Raw genomic sequence first — 23101 nt, 5'->3', positions numbered from 1 at the left:
ATTCTTAAAGCTGGTGCCACTCAGGAAATCTCTACTCTTTGGCTAGAAAGCTGAATTCTGGGATTGTGCTGCCTAAAGATTTAAAATGTCCATTCCTGTACTCAGCAAGTTGAATTAAGGATTCAAACACTCTCTGTCAGGCCATGGGCAAGCATATGGGGGGAGGGGAATCTCCTAACCTCACTCTTCTACTCTGGAAGATAGTACTAGGGGAAAAGGCAGAGAGGAAGAATTTGAGGTACATTCACTCTTTCTTCAAAGGATATAATACATACATACATACATGCATACATACATATGTATGTGTTTGTATACCAACCAGACTGATCTACTTAAACTAGAGAGGGCTGGCTTCTTTGCCCCCCTCTATCTTTCCAAGTTCAAATCTGGCCTCAGATTTAGCTAGCTGTCACACTAGCTGTGTAACCCTGGGCAAATCAACTAACTGTGTTTGCCTCCATTTCCTCATCTATAAAATGAGCTGAAGAAGGAGATGGCAAACCATTCCAGTATCTTTGCCAACAAAACCCCAAATGGAGTCACAAGGAGTCAGACACGACTGAAAAATGACCGAACAACAACAAAAAAGAGAAAGTAAAAAACTTCCAAAGATATCAAGAAACTATAAATTCATATTTTGCTCAAAACAAAAAAAAAAGAAATTATTTTTAAAAAATCTATCCTCCAACTTTTAGTTACCAATCAGTTTTTTCTTTCTTTCTTTTTAGGCAATTGGGGTTAAGTGACTTGCCCAGGGTCACACAGCTAGTAAGTGTCAAGTGTTTGGTCTGAGGCTAGATTTGAACTCAGGTCCTCCTGACTTCAGGGTCAGTGCTCTATCCACTGTGCCACCTAGCTGCCCCATAGTTACCAATCATTTTGAAAGCAGCTCTAGTCACTGGGGTACCAATCAAAGGAGTTTTCTGTGTCCTCTCAGGAAGACATCACTGGATATACCTTCCATGAAGATGTGTCCCTCAGATGCTTCATACAAAGGGCCATTCCCTATAATCTCAAGTTGATTAGGGAATTAAGTTGATCATGGGTGCTTCTGATTAACATATATATGTTTATGTGTCTATGTACAGACACAAATGCACACATATATTATATATACACACATGAACATATATTTTATATATACATACCATTCTTCACATTTTCTCCTAGGACAAAGGTTTCCATCCCAGGGCAGCACTATAAATATCCATGGGGGAGTGTGCTACTTGACTCCCTAGTAACCCCTACTGCTTTCCTCTTGGAGGCTGGGCAGAGGGAAAGGGAACTTCAGTCTCAAGGCATAAGTTGGAAGCACTAAATATATCCAAGTGGCGAACTGACTGGTAAAGGTGAGTTCCTTTAATCTTTAAGAACCCCACATATTTTCTCCTTGGTAGTAGGGGAAGGCAGCTCAACCACAAGGTAGCACAATAAGTCTTGAAGATTGTATAGATCCTCAGAGAAGTTAGAGACTCCTTGGAGATAGGAGAGTAATCTTGTCTATTTAACTGGCTTGGGTGCAAGTCTTTATATTTTCTGTTAGGCTAGATAAAGCCTATTCTAAATCCGTTGGTTTGATAGCCTGAACATTTGCACAGGAGCTGAGGGCTTCCCTCCCTCCCCCTTTAATTGTAGAGACCTAGACATGAACCACATTCCTTTCATCAAAAATCTAACATTTTTCTCATTCCTTCTCTAGGGCCAAACTCGGACTTTATAGAACATGGCTCTGGATGGGTATATCTTATTCAAATAAAAAAAGGTAAAAGGCAGGGTGAGGTGGCATTGTTCACTAAGAAGCTATACTTACAACTCTGAGGAAATCCAGAATCCAAGCATAGAAGTATGATGGAAAGCATTTGGGTGAAGATCAATGGATGGTTAACCCATTCCTCTTCTGAATTTCCCTATTTCTGTTCAGGCCAAATTTTGGCTTGATATTAGGGAAAACCTCCCAACAAGGAGAGCTATCTGAAAGTAGAATGGGCTACCTCAGGAGTTCTTCAAGAAGAGGACTAGATGACCATTTATTAGGTATATTATAGCAGGGATTCCTTTCCCATATGGATTGGTCTCTGATGTCCCTTCCAACTTCTTTAAGCTGAGGCATGAAAGAAAATTATGAAGAGATTTTTTTTGCAAAAAAAAAAAAGCTTCATGCAAAGATCTCCTCAGTGAAAGGTAACCTGAGATTTAAAAAGACTAAAAACATACATTTCTCTTCTCATTTGTGTGTATGCATCAACACGGTTCTATGTATATCTAGCTAGACAGAGGAATCTAGAGCCTCTAGATTTTAAAGCTTGTCTTCTGGAGGATAGATTAGCTATAAGTTACATCTCAAGGAACAAAAGAGTGTTTACAATGAGAAAAAAGTAAGTAACTTCATATGAAACAGACCTCCTTAAGAAATCAACTCCCTAAGTTGTGAAATGATCCAACCATTTTGGAGAACAATTTGGAACTATGCCCAAAGGGCTATAAAAATGCGCATACCCTTTGACCCAGCAATAGCACTTCTAGGGCTATAGCCCAAAGAGATCATACAAATGGGAAAAGGACCCACATGTACAAAAATATTCATAGCAGCTCTTTTTGTGGTGGCAAAGAATTGGAAATTGAGAGGATGCCCATCAATTGGGGAATGGCTGAACAAGTTGTGGTATATGAATGTAATGGAATACTATTGTGCTATAAGAAATGATGAACAGGTCGACTTTCAGAAAAACTTGGAAACACTTGTATGGTCCGATGCTGAGTGAAGTGAGCAGAACCAAGAGAACGTTGTATACAATAACAGCCACATTGTGCGATGACTAATATTGATAAACTTAACCCTTCTCAGCAATATAAGGATCTAAGACATCCCCAGAGGCCTCATGATGGAAAATGCTATCCACATCCAAAGAAAGAACTATGGAAGCTGAATAGCTATCATTTTTTGTCCTCTTCTGTTGAGTTTTGTTTCCTCTTTCTAATGGTTCCTCCTATTGGTTTTTGTTTTTACTTACAACTTCACTAATGTGAAAATGTTTAATAGGAATGTAAATGTATAGCCTATATGAGATTGTGCGCCATCTTGGGGAGGGTGGTGGGGAGGATGGGGGAGAAAAATTTTAAACTCAAAGCATATGGAAGTGATTGTTGATAAATCAAAATAAATTAATAAAATTTAAAAGAGAAAAAAAAAGAAATCAACTCCCTAGTAAAGAAATAAAAACAAAATAGATGCTCATCAACTGGGGAATGAATAAGCAAGTTGCAGCTGGTACATGCGTGCAATGGAATGTCATTGTACTATAAGAAACAATGAATGAAGGATTCAGAGAAGAATGTGAAGACCAATATGAACTAAAACGGTAAAATAAGCAGAACCCAGGAAAATAATATACACTGACAATAAAATTGAGACTTAAACTTATATAGTTATAATGATCAAACCTGGCCCTGAACAAGAGATTTTTAAAAATGCACTTCTCTCCACCCCCCTTTTATTTTTTACGAGGGTGCACCATGGGTGTGAAATATTGCATATAATTTTAGACTTTATTGATATGTTGGTTAGTTTTGGCAAACCACTTTTCTCTCCCTCTCCCCCCCAATCTTTTTTTTTTATTCTGATAGCTCATTGGATGTATGTGGGGTGGAAGGAAGATAGGACATTTAGAAATGAAGGTAATTTTAAAAAGAAAAAGAAATCCTGCCCCTTCCCTAAGACTAGGATATTAGAAGAGAAAGTAGCTTAATGTCAAAGTTCATAACTTATGTAAACTTCTAAGAAACCCTGCCCCTGTTATTTATGGCCCAGACACTGGCAGACAGCAGCTAAATATGAAATATCAGGAATACAACTTCTGGAGGGGGTGGGAGAAGTGAAATGGGATTGGGAGGGAGGGAGGGAGAAAGAGAGAAGAGACAGAGAGGAAGAAGTCAAAGATCTGAAGCCTGGAAATCCAGGCTTTGACCAGAGGCCCTATTGAGAGAATCAGACATTCTTGGGGAAGCCCATTTCAATGCAAAGTCTAGTTTTACATTATTTTTTGCTACTCCTGGTTGCCTACCCCTCTCTTGTCTCTTTGCTGCCTTCTACCCAGACTCTTCAAGCCTTGTCTGCTCTCTTGTTCTGGGATATCCTCTCTTATCTAAATGTCACCTATCCTTCCAAGTGCAACTCAAGTGCCACCTCATTCAGGAAACGTTCCTTGATCATGGTAGCCCACAGCAATCTTGCCTTTATTGGACCAGGCCAGGATTGCATTTTAGCCCATACTTGCTCTCTAGTTCAAGTTATTAAGTGCCTACTTTGTGCAATACGTGTTGCATTTTTAAATTGTGTTACAGTGTTAAATTGGTCCATATGCATTAGCCCTATCTCCTTTGCTAGATCAAGCTCCTTTATTTACCATCTTATTTTTAACTACCTTACTATTCTTCATTCCTCCTTTGTGTATGCAGGGCTAGGTATTTTGCTTTGCTTTCTGCTCTTCCATGTTTCATTGACAGACTCACTGTATTGGGCATAGAGTGCTTAGCTAGGGGAGAGGGTGGTTAGAAAAGATAATGGGAGACTCTCATTTGGAGGAAGGATGGTACGATGGGGAGAGGCCTGCTTCTGGATTTAGAGGACCAGGGTTCAAATCCCATCTGTTTCATGTTGGGCAAGTCATTTACCTTCCTTGGCCTGTTTCTTCACTGAAAAAAATAAGATGTTTGAACTAGATGGCCTCTGAGGTCCCTTCCAACTCTAGCTCAGTGATCTTGAATCTCTCATTATTTTCTGGTCTTTAGCAGATTGCCCAAGGACAATAGTTTAGCATGTTGAAGAAAGATCTTGGTTCAGGGTCAAGAGCTCATAGATCATAGGGTCTAGAGATGGAAACAACTTTAGAGAACTTCTTCAATCCATTTATTTTACAAATGAGGAAACCAAGCCCAAAAGAGGTGAGGTGGCTTGCCCAAGGTTGGGGTTTGAACCCAAGTTTTCTGAATCTAAAGCCAATGATACTCATTCCACTATGACTCCCATTGCTCTGTGACTCCACATTTTTCTTGGGACACTCTAAGACCACGAAAATACTTCCCACCAGGTCAGGTTTTCTGCTAGATACCCTTTGCACATGTCCAACTACTAAAATAATACAGCATCCTGGGGGGTGGAGCGGGGAGGAGAGATAGATAAGTAGAGACAGACCAAAAAAAAAAAAAGACGAAAAGCAGATTTACTAACACTGGACTTCAAGTCAGACAATGTGAGTTTGTGTTTCATCTTTGACAATGACTAGCTGTGTGACCTTTGTCATTGCTTTACTCTCTGGGCCTCAGTTTTCTCATCTATAAAACTGCCTATCTCATGGGTTTGCCAGGATAGTGTTTTGTAAACCATAAACAATCAGAGAAATGGGAGGTGTTACTGGTGATGGTGTTGAGAACTTAGGTTACTGTTCCTCAGCTTCAGTGGGGCACAAGAAGCCAGTCACTTTATTTTGCTTTTGGCAGTTGTCTCCTTCAGCAAGGGGGATCCCTTGCCTAATGACTGATGTGGAAAAAAGCATGTGATTATACAAGGGGAGATTTTAATTGTACATCAAACATTAATTACAACTTTAATATAAAATGTTGGTTATTAAAAGCAGCAACTTGGAACCATAAATCTTTTTAAAAGGTGCACAACAGAGTCATTACAGGACCTATTACAACCAATGTTGAATACCATCAGTCCAGTGAGGATGCCAAAGTTGGGTCCAGCCCCTATAAAGGGCTCAGGGAGGCTTCAGTGTGTCCAAGCAAGGACCCAAGAGCCTCCCAGAGGTGGGAAGTGCACTTGCCAGTTGAGTATGGTCCTTTAGTGGGGAGACTCTCAACTACCCACATACGGTGACTTTGGGGGGCCTAAAAGTACCCAAGGCATGGGAAGATGTCTATGTTATCTGGGACAGTTGTTCAGTTTTCTCCCCAGATCACATGGCTCTTGGGATTGCCAGGGAATTGGACTAGCTAAGGACTGATGCCCATACTTCCCATGTTTTTAGCTGCCCCATTTATCCCCACAATTCAAAGGCATCCATAGCCATAAAGTATGGAGGCAATACCTTTAAAAGGTTACTGTCCTAAGGTCCCAGCTTGGCCAGTGTCCTCAGTGACAGTACAAGACCCAGGTCATTTTTTTTGGGAGATCCCCCAAACAGCAGAACTTCCAAATAACCCTACTAAACTCCTGCTTCTTCATCCCAGGTTTCTTAAAGGAACCATTAGCTCTGCCTAAGGCTGGAACCAGGGTCAACTTGATTGGGCATTTGTTTTAATTTGTGAATGCTATTCATGGGCCCACCGAGTCAAGAGGAAAAGTCCTCTACTCTAGATACTCTTCCATGGCGAGTTTCTTATGGCACAGAGACCACCTAGCAGTATCTGAGTGGACACCTACCAAGGCCTCAGAGTCATGGCTACTCAGACAACACAATTTTTCTGGTTGAATGGGAAAGTCAGCGGAGGGTTGGTACTTTTTTTTTATAGGGATGAGTAGAATAGGGAATTTAATTTGAAAGTTCTGAGGTTTGTAAGTATCCATTTAAGTCCCTCACTGGGACCAGAGATGCTCTTTCTAAGGCATGAGGATAGAAGTTAAGGCTTGCGGTCCAGCAAGGTAAAATAATGGAAATATCTTAAGACCTGCTCAAATACTTGTTTGGCCACTTAAAACTGCCATCCTTCATCCCATCCCTGATCTTGAAGTTTCCCAGGGCCAGCCCCATTTAGAGACCTAAGTCTACATCAGTGCTTCAGACCCTATTACCCATCTCCACCCCCACCTTTCCCAAACAGAATTTGGTAGAGCTGGTGAGCTTTCTACACTATGAAGAAACATGTGCATCTGGTTTCCCTTTTCTGTGGGTCGATTTTGATTATTCATAAAAGCAGCAACATCAGGAATTTCCCACTTTCTTCCGACATGGGCGATTCCTCCTCTAGGGAGAAGTGTGGGGAAGGGCCTCCAGCTTAGTTACAACTTTCCCTTTGCTCATTGTGACAGCGTTTATCTGTCTGAGGAGGCCTACTTCTTTCCCAGCCTCATTCCCCATTCCCCATCCCCTGAGCTCTCCTCTTGAGAGGATAGGAACAGTGCAAGCACTGGGCTTCCTGGAAAAATGATTGTCAGTTTCAGGGGAGGGGGATACCTCCTCTGGATGAAGCGTAGACAGCCCTATTACCACCTTTAGGCTGTTAGCTTGGCATCCGTTGGTGGATCAGTGGTAGGGTTACATACACAAACATACAATCAATCCAGAAGGCTGTAGAGTGCAGAGAGCATACTGCCTTTGATGTCAGAAGACCTGGGTTCAAATCCCAGCTCTGGTACTTGCTATTTTTGTGACTTTAGGCAAGTCCCTAAGCAGAAGATTTAGAAATAGAAAGGAGAGGTTATTGAGACCAACCTCTTCATTTTACAGAGGAAGAAAATTAAGGCTCAGAGAGATTTAGTGACTTGCCCAAGGTCACATGGATTATAAATAAGAGAAACAGGATTCAAAATTGGATCATATAGCTAAAAGCTAGAAGGAACCCGAGAGGCCATCCAGTCTCATTTTACCACTGAGGAAATTGAGGTCAAGAAAAATTAGGTGACTCATCCGAAGTCACAGAGGCAGGATTTGAATCCAGCCTCTGATTCCAGAGTCAACATTCTTTTAGATCCTTGAATTCCCAGTCTAATACTCTACCCCTGACACCACCACTCCATTTCCTTATCTGTAAAAAGTCAGGTTGAGCTAATTGCCTCATGAGGTTTCTTTGAGATCTAAAGTACCACGATCCTCGTTATAGCATCCCTATCCTTAAACACATGTACATTCAACACCCATCTCCATCTCTTAGCCTTCCTGTTCCAGGAACTGGGTGAAGGGATTGTTCCCAGGAAAGGCTGCGCTTAATGAACTCATCTGACTGCCCCCAGGAAAGGGGGAAATGGGATGTGTGTCCAGGATCCCAGGAACGGAAGAAGCTGGGTTTGGGGCACTGCCTTTGGTCAAGTTCTTGTCTTCCCTCTTTCCCCTGATCCAGGGCTCCCAACACAGAAAGCCCTCAGTGACCAAGTGATTTCTATCTCAGCTTCACAGCAAAGTTTGGGGAGAGGAGAAGGGGTTTCGGTTATGTTAAAAGGGAAATGGAGATTCTTCAAAGTTAAATGCCATTCCACTAAGATAAGAAATAAATACAATGGAAAGAAATAACCCTTTTTGTTGTTCATTCTGGGTGGGTATGGTAGGGGTGCAGCCCCTCATCCAATAGAGGAATTCCTCTGTCCTGTACATACAGTTGGGCAGTATGAGGTTGCATTTATGTCTTTGTCCTACTCATTCTCAATCTCACCTTTACCCCACCAATGGAATCCACATTCATGTTGGGTCTGGGGAGATTGGAGGTGACAGGAAAGCTGCAGGAGGGGGCTAGCAGGAGGGTCTCCTTCACACTCTAGAGAGATGAACTCCCCTCCCCCCTGCCCCCCTTTACAATTCCCCACTATGCTAAAGGCACTCTCATGCCATGAGAACCCAAGGCCAGGTCAGAGAAGGGCATGTAGCAGCTGCCCTCTGCATATATTCAGCTACTAAAATAATATAGCTTGGGGAAGGGTGGAGAAATGGGGTGGAGAGGAATAGATAAGGAAAGACAGACCAAAAAAAAAAAAAGACAAAAGCAGACTTGTATCATGGAATAGAAAGAAACACCTAGACAGGTAAGACATGTAGGTACAGAGACGAAGATGCAGAGAGAAATATGGACAGACATCAAGAAAGAGTAAAGCAGGACTAGGGAAGGAGACAAAAACACAGAAAGAGGCAGAGAATTTTAAAAAAAAAAGACACAAAAGGGAGAGAACGTGAGAAGAGAGAAGTCAGTCCAAGCTAGGAGCTCAGTTAATCACCATGGGAGCTTCTGCTCCAAAGCTTTTATCTTAGCCTTTCCAAAAGGCATGAAATTCTAGAGCTGAGCATCACTAAATTCCCATCTCCCTTGAAACCCCTGGGGATAGAGAGAAGCCCAAGAGCTTAGTAGGCCCCTGGGATAGACTTCCCTCTTCTCTCCTTTGGTTAACAAGACTCTTTAAAGACTGTCTTCCCACTCTTCCCCCACCCCCATCTCCAACATTGGGTCAATAAGGGGTAGTCCCCTCCCATTCCACCAGGTACTGGACCTTCCCTTCAGGGGTCACCCTTCGAGCAAGGACCTGGTACTTTTCACCACATGCCAGCCGCCCAGCCGCACCAAAATAGTTAGTGATGGAGGACTTGAGGTGGGAAAGGGAGGAATCGTCCTCACTGATGCTCTCAAAAGTGTGGCTATCAATGCCATCATCAGGTCTCTCAGGGCCCGAGCCCCCTTCAGCACTGCTGTCTGAGGTGCAGCGCCCACCAGGCTCTGTTGCCCGTCGCTTCGCCCCTAGGGATGTGTATGCTTTGGCTGCCAGCTTCCTCTTCCGGCTGCCCACAGTCCGCCTGTCCAGGAGGGGCAGAAGGTGATGATGGGACTTCTAACTGGGGATGGGGAGCTGGGTGGATCAAACTGGGGTGTGGAGGGATTATGAATGAGTGTTTGAGGGCCACACTATGCAGACTTACTCCACACAGAAGCCAAGCCTGCTTAACCCCTGCCCACCCCCCAAGGCTCTTAGTCCCACCCTGGGTACTTAGAGTATGAGGGATGGAAGGGACCTTACAGCATAGGATATTAGAACGTAGAGAGCACAGACTCATGGGATCAATGCTAGGGTTCAGCCAGGGCTTGGGACCATTATGTGAGAGTGGCCCCTGCTCTTGCTCACCTGGACTCATAGGACAGGCTGGTGGAAGCCGAGCCAGACGTGCTGGCAGCATCAGTGGAGTCCACATCTGAGAAAAAGGTTTGGCCTGAGCTGGCACTGAAAGAGAGAGGGGGGAGAGAGGTAATGCTGTCCTTCCAAGCAGGAGCTCAGCTCTCTCAGCTTAGCCAAACCAAGGCTGCTACAGCATGCCACAACCGAGATCACAGAACATTATACCCAGAATGGCCCTGGAAACATAATTTAGGCATCTTTAAAGGTCATCTTGTCCATCCTCTTCTTTCTACAGAGGGGGAAGCTGGAGCCTACTGAGGGGAAGTGACTAGCCTAAAATCACAAGCTAACAAGTCTTCTAACTCCCAAACCTTGTGTGCCTTCTGTAACTCCAAGTTACCTCCCTCTTCTCTATTAAAGTAGTTGCTCCATCCCACCCCTTACCTCCACCCACTGTAGAAGAATGTGGAAAGAACACTACATTTGGAAAGAGAAAGACCCAGAGTTCTAGCCTTGCCACTTGTTAGCCATGTGACCTTGGGCAAGTCCGTCATATCCCTTCTTTGTCTTCAGTTTTCTCATGTTTAGAATGAGGGCATGGGACTAGATGATCTTTCAGTTCCCGTCCAGCTTTAAATCCTCTGATCTTTAGCCCCCTGTCTTATTTTTTTTTTTGGGAGGGGGTGAGGCAATCAGAGTTAAGTGACCTGCCCAAGGTCACACAGCTAGTAAGTGTCAAGTGTCTGAGACTGGATTTGAACTCAGGTCCTCTTTACTCCAGGGCTGGTGCTCTATCCACTGTGCCACCTAGCTATCCTCTCCCTGTCTTTTTCAAGGACACTGGTAACACCTTCCTTTCCTTCCCACCTTTTTCTTTTTGGTGAGGCAATTGGGGTTAAGTGACTTGCCTAGGGTCACACAGCTATTGTCAAGTATCTGAGGCTGGATTTGAACTCAGGACCTCGTGACTCCAAAGCCAGAGCTCTAACCACTGCGCCACCTAGCTGCCCTTCCTCCCCACCTTTTTCAACCCCATGTAGTATGTCCAGATCTATGAGGTGGGGATTAGCTTCAATTACCTTTTTAAACTCTGAATTTCATCTAGAGTAAAGTCAAATATGCTGGCCAGGTGGTGATTGGTACTCCAGGCTGAGGTGAAGTCACTCTAAGGGCACAGAAGAAAGATGAAGAAAGTCACTGATCATCTGGCATATAGTCTGGACCCTTTCCCCACCCTCGTTCAGAAAGCCTTCCTCTTCTCTTCCTACCCTTTCCCCTCCAAAAGACCTGTGAGAGCCCTGAACCCCAATAATGGCATAAGCCCTAGGAGGGCAGGAAGCATATCCTCATCGTCCCTTGGATGCTCTACAACACCTAGTTTGGGGCTGGGGCTCTGGTCAAGCTACTAACGTCCATGAGTCTCAGTTCTCTCTTCTACAAAATAGGAAGAATACTGCTCCCCACCTCACAGGGTTGTTGCAGAGAAAAGCATGTTGTAAACCTTAAAGTGCTGGAGAAATGTGAGTTCTTATCCTGGCCAGTACTTAGCACTTGATTGGTTCAAGCTCCTGATGCATGGTGAAAAGAAGATTAGGTTTTGAGTCAGGAAACCTGGGTTCAAATCCTGACTCTGCCATATAGTAGCTATGTGACCTCGGGCATCACTTGCCCATCAGTTTCCTTACTTGTAATGGGCTACTATACTGGGATATTGGGATAGATCTTTTGTAAAAGTGCTATGTAAACATGGGCCTCTTAGTTGCTCTCCAAAGACCTTGATCTGCCCTTTCCCAGGTAAGCTCCACATATTTCCTCCTAGGCTGTCAGTATTACAAGGGCAGAGGCCATATCTTCTTTACCTTTATCTCTCTGCTGGAAACAGAGACCAGATTTAAGGAACAGGGTTCTGCACCTAATAGGCGGAGAATGTTTGTTAAATACACGAGGGGCTCTCAGAGCCTTCTAACCAGCAGGGTAGTGAAGGCAAAGTGCCAGATTCAGCATGGAAGTGACTTTAGAAATAATGGAGAAACTGAGGCTCAGGGGGATTGCTATATGTCACAAATAGCAGATACAGTACTTGGACCCAAGTCCAATGCCTTTTCTACTACATACCTGAAGCAGAAGGTCAGGCGCTCCTTAATATTTGCTCAACAATTCCCTCAGCACCACGACCCAAATAGCCCCTTTTAAGCCCAGAGTACTCCCAGTTCCTCCCAGCATGGGCAAACCTGGCCTATTTCTAACATCACTGTTATCTTCTCCCCACCCCACCCCAACCTAACTGTCAGTCACTTGGACCTAATAGGCCTAGGAATGCCCAGGACCACTGAACCTCCAGCTGCTCTGTCCTCTAAAATTGGCAGGGGAAGAAGATGTTCTGTTCCTTAAGTCTGGTGTCTGGTCATAGATGCCAAGGTTCAGGATGAGAAGGTAGCATTAGAGGTGACATGTTGTGAAAAGAGTACAGCAGAAAGAGCCCTGGCTTGGGTTCTAGGCCAGACTGTCAATGGCCCACTAGTCGACCTTGTATATATTATTTACCCTCTCTAGGCTCTTATTTCCTTACCTATAAAATATGGATAATAATCTCTGCCACACTTCTTAGACAAGATTTATAGCTTCCAGAAGTTACAGTTCAAATGGCCCTAAACAGTTGGACCATCGAGTCAAACTCCATTATTTTATGGATGAGGAAATCAAAGTCTAGAGAGAGGAAGAGGTCTGCTTGGGTTTATGGAGTCGGTGAGTGGCAGAGCCAGGATTTTAACTCAGGTCTTCTGACTACACATCCCTCTCCCTTCCCATCATTACACCACAAGTTTTTACAAGGATCTAATGGGGTGGTCAATGTGTAAGTGCTTACAGAAGTACACAGCACTGCATAAATGGAGGGGTCGTTATTCTCACCAAAGGTACTGGAGTTTTCTCCCAAACAGGGCAAGTTATATATGGTCACCAAAATTAGGGATTGGAGGAAGAGAAGGCATATTCTTTTTTTAAGTAAAGTTTTGCTGGTTTGTACAGACCCAGGAAAGTAAAAGTGTGGAGAGTAAGACAGACAGTGAGAAACTAACACTGGGAATAGCATCTTCCAACAAAAATTTTGATCTTTTTCTTCTAACAACTCGCCTTTTCTGCTGTTCATGAGGCACCGAACTGTGGACACAGAAAAGGGAGAAAGAGAGAGAGTGTGTCAGCCTCCCTCCTCTTCCCCATTGCCTTGGGGAAAAGGGGAAAGGAATGGGAGTCTAACATGGGGAGACTGAGCAGCTGGATATCTAAGAGAGGGGAGGCCAGGCTAGAGATTCAGCTGTTCACACCCTGGAGAGAAGTGAGTATTGGCCAGAGAGGGACAGGGGCTAGGGTCACGGAAAAGGGAAGGGATCGCAGGAAGGGGCAGGGGCTTAGGTCACGGGGGAAGGGCAGAGGGAAGGCCCGGGCTCACAAGATTTTAGCAGTGGGAAAGGACAGGGGCATGGTACCTTGGAAGGTTGGGGCTGGAGTCGTGGAGAGGCTGTGCTTATAGGGGTGAGAGAAAATGAGGACTGGCGTCAGGATTAGAAGCAAGTGGAAGATAGGGGCTAACAGGGGTCATGAGAAGGCTGGTAACACGGGGTGGAAGGGGCTAAGAAACACTTGAGATTCCATGACGTAACTAGGATGAGAAGTGAGGTCATGGTGCAAAGGGCAGAGATGGGATGGAAGAACAGGGGCTGGGGAGGGAGGGGAAGTTCAGTGTCTACTGTACTTCCCTGTCTTCTCAGGCTGGGATCTGAGGGCAGAAATGCCAAGTCACTGCTGCAGCTCCAGCCCCCTCGGCCCGTGTGGGGAGCCACCCTAGGGCACTGACCTATGCTTAGTTTGGTACTTGCTCTTCCCTCTCTTCTGTAGGTCAGAGGAAGTGCCGCCATTTTCCTTCAGAGCCACCACCTTGTCGGGCAGCAGTTTACCAGGTGGGTTGGGAGGGACCCGGATCCTTAGTCGAAAGATACATTTCTTCTTCTTGATCTCCTTGCCACAGAGAAACCTAATACAACACATGCATATCACCAAAATTTCTTAAGTACCCAGTGTGTGCAAAGCACTATGTTCTAAGGCAAGTGTGTGTGTGTGTGTGTGTGTGTGTGTGTGTATGTGGGGGGAGGAGGGGAGGAGTGTAGGCAAAAGGCCCAGGAAATGCTTCAGAACTTATCACAGCTCCTTATTTCTGAGGTCAGAGGTTAGGCTCTAACCCAGCCCCAAACACCTTCTCTATATACTCTGTGGTCCAGAGACAGACACAATATACTTATGAGCTGTGAGGAGCACGAGGCAGCCTCAAGTTCCCTGGTAACTGGGGACCCCATTGCTTTTCATTGTCCTTTCCCCATTATCCTCTCAGAAATAAAATAGAACAAACATTTATTAAACATCTGCTGTGTACACAGAACAGGGGTTCTCAACCTGGGGTCCATGAACTTGTTTTTTAAAAGGTATCTGGACAACTGTATTTCAAAAGCAATTTTATGTATTTTATTTTATGCATTTTAAAAACATCGTTCTGAGGAGTCTACAGGATTCACCCAATCTGCCCAAAAAGTCCATGACCCCAAAAAGATTATGAATCTCTGCTTTAGAATATCGTGGATAAAAGACATAAGGTTTATATAAGACATGGCCCTTGCCCTCAAGGAGCTTACAGACCAACAGGGTCAAGGACACCAAACCAGATACAATCAGCTGAGTGTACTAAAAGGGTACAAAAGAAATCCTACAGTGAAGTCTAAGGCCCAGAGAACCATGGAGGGCCTCCTGGAAGAGGTGGGATGGCATTTTGAGTTTTGAATATTTCTCCTCATTGCACCCCTCCCCTGAATCCTATCTCCCAAAACTTTGTTCTTGCTGTGCCTCACATCTGGAATCAGATTTAGAAATGGAAGGAAACTTTGGGGCCATTTAGTCTAGCTTAATTTTACAGATGAGGAAACTGAGGCCCTGAGGTTGCTCTAGGTCACCAAGGTAGGCAGTGGAAGAGTTATGGAATATGAGTCCAGCCCTCCTAACTCCAGATTCAGGGCTCTTTCCACTGTAACACACAGCTTCTCTTGAATGCCTAGACCAGGGGTAGGGAACCTGCAGCCTCCAGGCCACATGTGGCCTTCTAGGTCCTCAGGTGCAGCCTTTTGACTGAATCCAAGTGTTACAAAATAAATCCTTTCATTAAGAGGATTTGTTCTGTGAAGTTTAGCTAAGAGTTTAGTTAAGCCTTAGGCTCTGCCCTTATGGACCTTAATGTCTAATACTTTCTTCCCCTTATTCTTCATGTATCATACTTCTTTGTGTCTTTGTTACGTCTTGCATCCTGGGCCATCTCCAGTCGTCCTGATAGACATCTGGCCACTGACCCGGATAGCTCTGGAGGAGAAAGTGAGGCTGGTGACTTTGCACAGCCCTCCCTCACTCAAATCAAAGTCAATTGCAAGTCATGTCATCATCTCCCTGATGTCATGGTCCTCCTTGAGAATGAAGGAGGAACCACACATAACCACAACAATTAGAAAGGAAACTCCTTGAGGGCAGGAACTATGTAATTTCTCATCTTTGTATCCCCAGTACCTTAGACATAGTAGGTTCTTGATAGGGTTTTTTTTTTAATTGGAAAGCTACTTGAATTTGCTAAACTATCTACCTCCATAGAACTGAATCTTCCTGAAGAATTTGAGGCTAAGTAGCATTGTCTTGGGCAGCCCCAGAAACAAAGACAAGTGCTTAAGGAAACTGGGTGTTGCTGCCTTCACATTTCTGCCCACCTAATGTTGACTTTAATTTAATACATTTAGCAAGAACTTGGGCTCCATCCTGGAGAGCAGGTAAGAGAAGACAGCTGTGCCTTCAAGGAGACCAGAACACTCAGAATGTAAGGAGGTGTGCAGGGTTGGGAATAAGCATTAATATAGCACCTACTATGAACCAAGCATTGTGCTAAGTATTAAATGCAAAATGGAACAATTAAAGATACTATAAACAAAGTCATAGATTTAAGGTTGGAAGGGACCTTAGAGATCATCTAGGGGCACGTTAGTATCTACTGTACATTGTCTGGCATACCGTAGGTGCCTAAGAAATAGTAGTTGATTGAATGACCTGTGATCTCATCAGTATGGATACTTCCTTCCAACAGAATCTGATTCTCTAGCCTAACCTTGCCATTTCACAGATGAGTAAGCAAAGGCCCAGAGAGTTTAAATGACTTGCCTAATGTCTGAGATAGCTAGGGGCCATGGCTAGATTTTTAACCCAGGTTATCTGACTCCAAACCCAGTGATCTTTCCACTGGACCATGCTGCCTCCCAAAGGCTAAAAGATGTTATGCAGGTCTCAAGTACCATCTATGGTAGCTGTCATGTGGAAGAGATATTAGGCGTGGTCTGCTTGGCCCCTGGGCCAGAAGCAATGGCGGGAAGTTCCACAGACGCAGACACGGGCTTGGCATGAGGAAGTAGTAGTCATTTACAAAGGCACCTCGCTGCCTCCTGACGTAGGGATTTCCTCCTCACTAGAAGTGTCTAGTCAGAGGCTGAATGGCTCATCTCAAGTCTTGGACATGTCAGCATTAGACAGAAGGCTGGACTACACAAATTCTAAGATTCCATGATTCTAAGAATCAAGGTCTAAATGGGAAGAGAGGCAGCACGGCAAGAGAAAACTAGACTGTAAGTCAGAAGAACTGGGAACTTACTATCTGACTCAGAGCTGTTATGAACAAAGTACTTTGTAAACCTGAAAATGTATGCTTCATGATTTGGAAGGATCCTTAGTACCTAATGCACAGTGCCTGGCATACAGTAGCTGCTTAAGAAATAGTAGTTGACTGAATGACCATGATTTTATTAATATAATATGGACACTTCTTTCCAACAGCAATAATAATAATTAACAATATTTATATAGTGCTTTCAGTTTCACAAAGTGCTTTACAAATATCTTATTTGATCCTCACTATAACCCTGAAAGGTAAGTGCTATTATTATCCCTAATTTACAGATAAGGAAACTGAGGCAGACAGAAATTAAGTGACTTGCCTGGGGTAACACTGCTAAGAAGCATCTGAGCTCGGATTTTCAATTCAATCTTCCTGACTCTAGGTGTAGTGTTCTACCCACTATACATGGCTGCCAATGGAAGTCACATGCTTCTTTTCATCCTGTGTAACTCTTGTCCATGTTTTACTTGTAAATACTCTATCCAACTGGACTTGATGGGGCGCGGGGGGGGGGGAAGGAAGTGTGGCCTTTAGCTCTCCTAATATGGTTTCCAGAGAACACACAAGATGACTACTGGCTATCCCTCACTCTTGCCACACCTTTCCTGATTACGTTATCTTCCTAATGGCATTTTATGCTCTGCTTGCCTAACTCCTGGATGGTGGTAGTTCAAATTGCTCAGATTCAACATGTGTCTTTTTATTCACGGCTTTTTGGATGACCTTCAGCAGTTCTTCTCCAGAGGCTATAACATCCCATGACTTGCAGCCCTAGAGCATCGCTGGAATGGACATTAAAAAGCCAACAGTTTGTTTCAAGGAGAAGCTCGGGTCACTAAAAGCACTGCTTGATGATTCAGCCTGCTCCCTTTTAGACCTCACTCACTGTTGAGGATGTATGCACTAACAGATGGGCTGTCAGTTCAAAAAATGCTATGGAAATGTGAATTGTCATCATTGTCATCTATAAAATGAAGGGCTGGACCCCAGATGATCTCTGAGATCTCTTCTAGATCTGTTTTACCATGTTCTAGGGTCTTTTCTAGTCTCTACATTTTACTTCCTTAAGATTATTGGGGAAAGTATGGAAAGATGCTCTGCATTTATATGGGCAGAGAGGAGGGCATATTTTTTTGTAGGCAGGGAAGGCTTGGGGTGGGGAGGAGGGAAAGAACCTGATCAAAGATGCTGAGGTAGGAAGGAAGAGCACCAGGGTTGTGGGGAAATCAAACACTTGGATATGAACCCAGCCCATCTTTCTGTCTCTCCCAGTGTTGTCCCCTGCTCACCTGCTTTTGTAGCTGTTCAGTGCATTAAGGAGATGGGGTCCTCGCTCTGTCACTGGGGTGCTGGTCAGCTGAGGAAGGAATTCAATTCAACATTAAGCACCTATTATGTACCAGGTATTGCTCTAGGTGCTGGGGACACAAAGACAAAAATGGAACAATGCTGGATCTCGAGGAGAAACGTGAGCATTAGCCTTCAGCTTGAGGCACCGGCAAAGTCTCAGGCCAGGGTCAAAGTTGTATACCCTCTACTGCTTCAAGCTGTCTCCCTAAGTACCACCCCCAATCTCAACTTTTAGATAAGCATGGAGTTCCTTGAACCCCCTAAACTAGGCAGTGACTTCATTATACCTTTGGCCTAGGGGCTATGGCTGAAAATTACAGCAGTGCCTTTTGTCAGAGAGGCAGCATAAAAAAGGAGAGAAAGCCTGGATTTCAGGAGACCAGGATTTGAAGACCAGCTCTGCCACTGATACCACATAACCTTGGATAAGTCACTTTCCTCTCTTGGATCCTCAGCATCCTTATCTGTAAAAAACAAGGGGACTGGACTAAATGATCTTTCCAGATCTAGCTGTCTAGGTTGTAATGTCTCAGAGCCATGGTCTTCTCATCTGTAAAATGGGACTAATATTCTTTGCCTCATTTATGCTATACGGCTGCTTGGAGGATACAGCTGGATTGTAAAGTACTTTGGAACTGTAACATGTCAAGAAGATTTAAGTAAGATTAGGCCAACTGAGCACTGGATTCCAAGTCAAGAAACCTGGGCTGTGGCACTGGCTCAGCTGTCTATTAGCTGTGTGGACCTGGGTAAGTCACTGTACCTCTCTGAGCCTCAGGGATGGTGTGAGATCAATTGGGAGTTCCCTAATGTTTTATGACGTGTATCAAAAATCATGATGAATGAATGAAAAAGATGGAAGAGCCAAAGAAGTTTCAATCTTCATTCACCAAAACATGATATCTACAGTTTCGCCAGCAGGGAGCAGTATTGCCTAAGCTTTCTCCCAGAACCCAGCAGTCTCCAGTTAAAGCAAGCGTTCCCCTGAATGGCCCATCTTGCTTTGCCCTTCTTCCCATCCTTTCCCTTTCCCAGCTCTCTCCCAGACCACGGAGGCTCTAGCTAGGCAGAGCTAGGCTAGCAGGCCCATTTCCTGAAATTGGAACCTTTGGGTCACAAACAGTCTTTTGGGCTTTACATCTTTTTACTTCAACTTAAACATGCAATGGAAAGAAACTTGAACTGAGTCCTGGATTTGCCACGAGCTCGCTGTGTGACCTTGCAAAAGTCACTTTCCTTTGATAGGCTTCAGTTTCTGTTTCTGTAAAATGAGCTGGTTGGAGAAGATGCTCTTTAAGATCTGGCATTTTCTCTTCTTGGGCCTTTTCCAGCTTCAGCAGACTGATTCCCAGCTCTTAAGTTTTATTTCCTTCTCTATTCTCTGCCTCCATCCCAGGCACTGCTTGCTTTCTTCTTCTCACCCCCAACCCCAGTACCTTGCCAAGCTGAAGAAGATCCCAGTGGTGATTGACAAAGGCTAGGATTTCTTCAAAATCGAAGTATTTCTTTTTGCTCTGTACTCCCAAGTTATAGAGGGCAAGGTGAACCACATCCACCCTGGGGATGGAAGGAAAAGGTTTAGAACTGGCTTATCCTCTAGGCCCCTGCCCCACTCCCAAGGGAGACACTGGGAGAAATGTTCCATGCTCTAAACCCAGCTTGGTGATAGAAACGTCATAGCTGGAAGAAGGGGGTTTAATAGCTGAAGAGGGTCAAATCTGAGGCCAAGTGACAAAGAACAAATAGTATCTTTCTTTCTTCTGGGAGGGACAAAACCAATTTAATCCAGAAAGGGTCAAGACCTCTGTTCTTTTGGCCCTACTTCCTGATCCATAAATTAGTAATAATAATAATACTAGCTAGCATTTATATAGCACTATAAGGTTTACAAAGTGCTTTACAAATATTATCTTATTTTATCCTTATAACAGCCCTGGGAGGTAGGTGCTATTATTATCCCATTTTACAAGTGAGGAAACTGAGGCAGAGGACAAAAGATGAGGTCTACCCAACCACGCCCTACCCTCACCATCTTAGAGGTAGCCTCTTAATGTACTCTGGTCCCTGGTTACACACCGAGCAGAAGAACACGTAGAACCTGCAAGAAAAAAGAAGAAAAGGGGTCAGGGACAACCGAGAAAGCTCTGAATGGCAGAAGTGGGCATCTAAGAATCTGTATGACTCAGTCCTTCTCTCTGACCCGGAATGCTCTTCTTCATCTCTGCTGCCTAGCTTCCTTCAAGTCTCGGCTAAAATCCCACCTTCTGTAAGAAGCCTTTTCTAGACCTCCTTAATTGTGGTACCTTCCCTCTGAGATGAGCTTCAATTTATCCTATACATATTTGTTATGTACATAGCTGTTGGCATGTTCTCTTCCACATCACACTGTGAGTTCCTTGAGGACAGGGATTGTTTTTTCCTACTTTCTTTGTATTTCCAGCACTCAGCGTGTGCCTGGTACATAGTACACACTTAATAAATACTACTTAAGTGACCGGTTCATCGAGATCCTTCCACTCATCCCTTGCTTCATGTTCTTGAAAATCCCTGGACTGCTGAGCTTTTGATAGATGGTTTCAGGTGTGCCCAGAAATCCAGTCAGTCCTTGCCCCCACAGGCTTTTGAGACCAAGGAGGCAGGAGTTAAATTAAATGGGCTTGGTCAGAGAAAAGAGATGAGGCAGAGTGGCCTTCCTCTGGAAACTCCACCATGAATATATGCTCAAGGAGCCAAGAAATTCTACACACTCACTTAATGGCCCTCCTCAGAATCAACTCAGGCTCTACTGTTGAATGCTAACAGAAATTGGCTGTGGAATCAAGACATAGAGAAGCTAGTCCATGTTTTGTGATACAACACGTACAAATAATCACACAAATAGACAATCATATACATATACAGAGAACTAGAGATGCATATACATAGTATGGCATGGACATACACATACACATACAAAGTACAAACAGAAAGAAACACATACATGTGTGAGAAAAGCAGAGATGGTTGCATATATAGATACAACTGCCCAGAGAATGAAGTACATATAATCTTACATGAGGACACATACACCACACACAGCCTCAGTGGGGCAAGCTCAGATCACCTAAGAAAAACACGTACCTGTCTCCAAACATCATGGGCTCATTCAAGCACTGCGTACAGGCCTCATGAAACCATTGCCTACACCTATAACACTGAAGCATTCTTAGGTACCACCTAGGAAGAGAAGAAGCCCACGTCAACCTTCGCCTCCTACTTTTTCCCTCTAGGATAAGATGGGATTGGGGGGGGGGAGCAGGAAGGAAGGAAAAGCCAGGCTGTAAGGGCAGGGATAACCTTCTTCCCTTCCTCAACCCCTAAAGAAAAATCTTTTCTTGATTCCTTCCTTTCTGAGTAATACATGCCCAACCTATACTGGGAAACTTCTGTAACTGAAATTCACATCAAAGAGATATACATTTCAGGAGACAGCCAAAGCAATTTTCTTAATAGGATAATAAGCAATAATAATTACTATTACAAGCTAACACCTTACCTGGCTTTATACTTTGAAAAAGCACTTTTCTCTTCATTTCATTTTATTTTCATAATACCCCTAGGAGGTAGGTAGGGCAAGTATTGTTAACCCCATTTGATAGATAGGTAAACTGATACTCAGAGAAAGGAACTGAATTGCCTAGAGTCGCAGAATGAGTGGCAGAACAAAGACTAAAACCCGCATCTCTTCATCTTCAGTCTTTTTCATTTTTCTTCTATATAGGTCAGAATATGAGGCTGAGGTTTAAAACTGCAGTGTCTCTTGTAGGATAAGGTTTCTAAGGCTTGAATCTGAAGTCTTCCACTTATGTTCTGTGCCAGCCACTTAAAACCCTTCTACTTACCAAATGAAACAATACAAACTGATCTCATATAATGCTTTAAGATCTGTAACTCCCTTGATCTATTTTATGTCATTTGAACCTCCCAACAAGACTATGACAGGTGTTCCAGAGACTAATGATCATTATCCTCATTTTATAGAGGCTCAGATGTGACTGCCAATGGGTGCATAATTAGTGTCAGATGTAGGATTCAAACTCAGTTCTTCCTTGTTCTAGATTCCAGCATTATGTACCCTAGACACACTACCTCTTAAGTACGGGCCTCTTACACCTGTGGATGATCAATTAACGCTGATTTGATTCAATTGTTCTATTTTCTTCTTCAACAACTAGTTCTAGTTACCACATCCTTGCAGAACCAAGTTCTACAGAGATAAATCCAGTTCCCCTCCCTCTGTAACCATCAGGAAAAAAACCAACTTGGGAAAAGAGGCAGCATGGTCTGGTAGAGAACAGGACTTGGAGGTCCTGTTCTCCAAGCACCCAGAACTGGACCCAGACAGTTCCACTGTCCTTTCCCCGGCCACACCCTATTATTTTTCTGCTCCAGATGTTAGCTTTCTAGTGATGTGGTTTTCCTGTTCCTTCTGTCACAAGGTTCATAGACCTCCTGTCTCCAACCCTAGCTGCTCTTCTGTGGATAGACTCTAACTTATCAGGATTCCCAAGCCAAGGACTGGAACGATACTCTGGAGAGGGTCTGACCAGGGAAAAGAACAGTAGGACTAGCACGTCCTGGGATCACCATCATTACCCACCCCCCTCGACTCTGTATGTGGGGCCAACCCCGGTGCTCCAAGCTCAGCAGAGACATGCTTTAGGCCTGGTCATGTCCATGAGTCCCAGCTCCACCTCCCACTAACCCCAGCTGTCACCCGGGAAGGTGGCCAGGCCCTTACTCTCCAGGACCTCCGCAGTAGCAGTAACACTGCTGCTGGTTGGTCCGATGTGGGGAGTCCCAGTCTAACTCCTCAGGCTTGTAAGAGAGTACCATTTTCACTGCTTGCAAGGTCTTGGCAATAGCTCCTTTCTTCAGCGCGCCACCTTTCTGGGGAGGAGATGAGGAGAAGGCATACAAGTCATTCCAAGAGAACCCAGAACCTCCCTAGCAAGTGTATCAACAGCATACATGTGGAACAGTCAGTCAGTTGGTCAGTCAGGTGACAAAGCATTTATTAGGCTCTTACTATGTGCCAGACACTGCTAAGTGCTGGAGACACAAAGAAAGGCAGAGATCTGGTCCCTGCCATCAAAAAGCTCACATTCTAAAGGAAGAGAAAGCATGTAAACAACTGTGAACATACTATAGAAGGT

At 44.1% G+C, this 23101-nt stretch overlaps 1 protein-coding gene across 7 annotated transcripts in view; it reads right to left on the bottom strand.

Annotated features, from left to right (window-relative positions):
- Positions 1–5551: 5551 nt before the first annotated feature.
- Positions 5552–23101, bottom strand: part of PHF19 (PHD finger protein 19) — a 33203-nt gene continuing 15653 nt past the window's right edge. For 5 of the 7 annotated variants that reach the window (XM_020990585.2, XM_078150168.1, XM_020990581.2 and 2 more), the window contains 10 exons: positions 22687–22835; positions 21027–21122; positions 19936–20004; positions 19343–19463; positions 17846–17913; positions 13665–13841; positions 12889–12970; positions 10891–10976; positions 9821–9916; positions 5552–9494 (listed from right to left, as the gene is read on the bottom strand). In XM_020990585.2, the coding sequence (XP_020846244.1) occupies positions 9152–9494; positions 9821–9916; positions 10891–10976; positions 12889–12970; positions 13665–13841; positions 17846–17913; positions 19343–19463; positions 19936–20004; positions 21027–21122; positions 22687–22835 (1287 nt within the window). In that variant the 3' untranslated portion in view covers positions 5552–9151. Of the gene's footprint in view, positions 9562–9820; positions 9917–10890; positions 10977–12888; positions 12971–13664; positions 13842–17845; positions 17914–19342; positions 19464–19935; positions 20005–21026; positions 21123–22686; positions 22836–23101 lie in introns of those variants that run through there. The other 2 variants (XM_078150169.1, XM_078150170.1) reach the window with 2 other exon arrangements.

This window comes from Phascolarctos cinereus, unplaced genomic scaffold, assembly GCF_003287225.1.
Source record: "Phascolarctos cinereus isolate Bilbo 61053 unplaced genomic scaffold, phaCin_HiC Scaffold_2;HRSCAF=192, whole genome shotgun sequence".
Taxonomy (NCBI): Eukaryota; Metazoa; Chordata; class Mammalia; order Diprotodontia; family Phascolarctidae; genus Phascolarctos; species Phascolarctos cinereus.
This window is presented reverse-complemented; position numbering and strand designations above follow the sequence as displayed.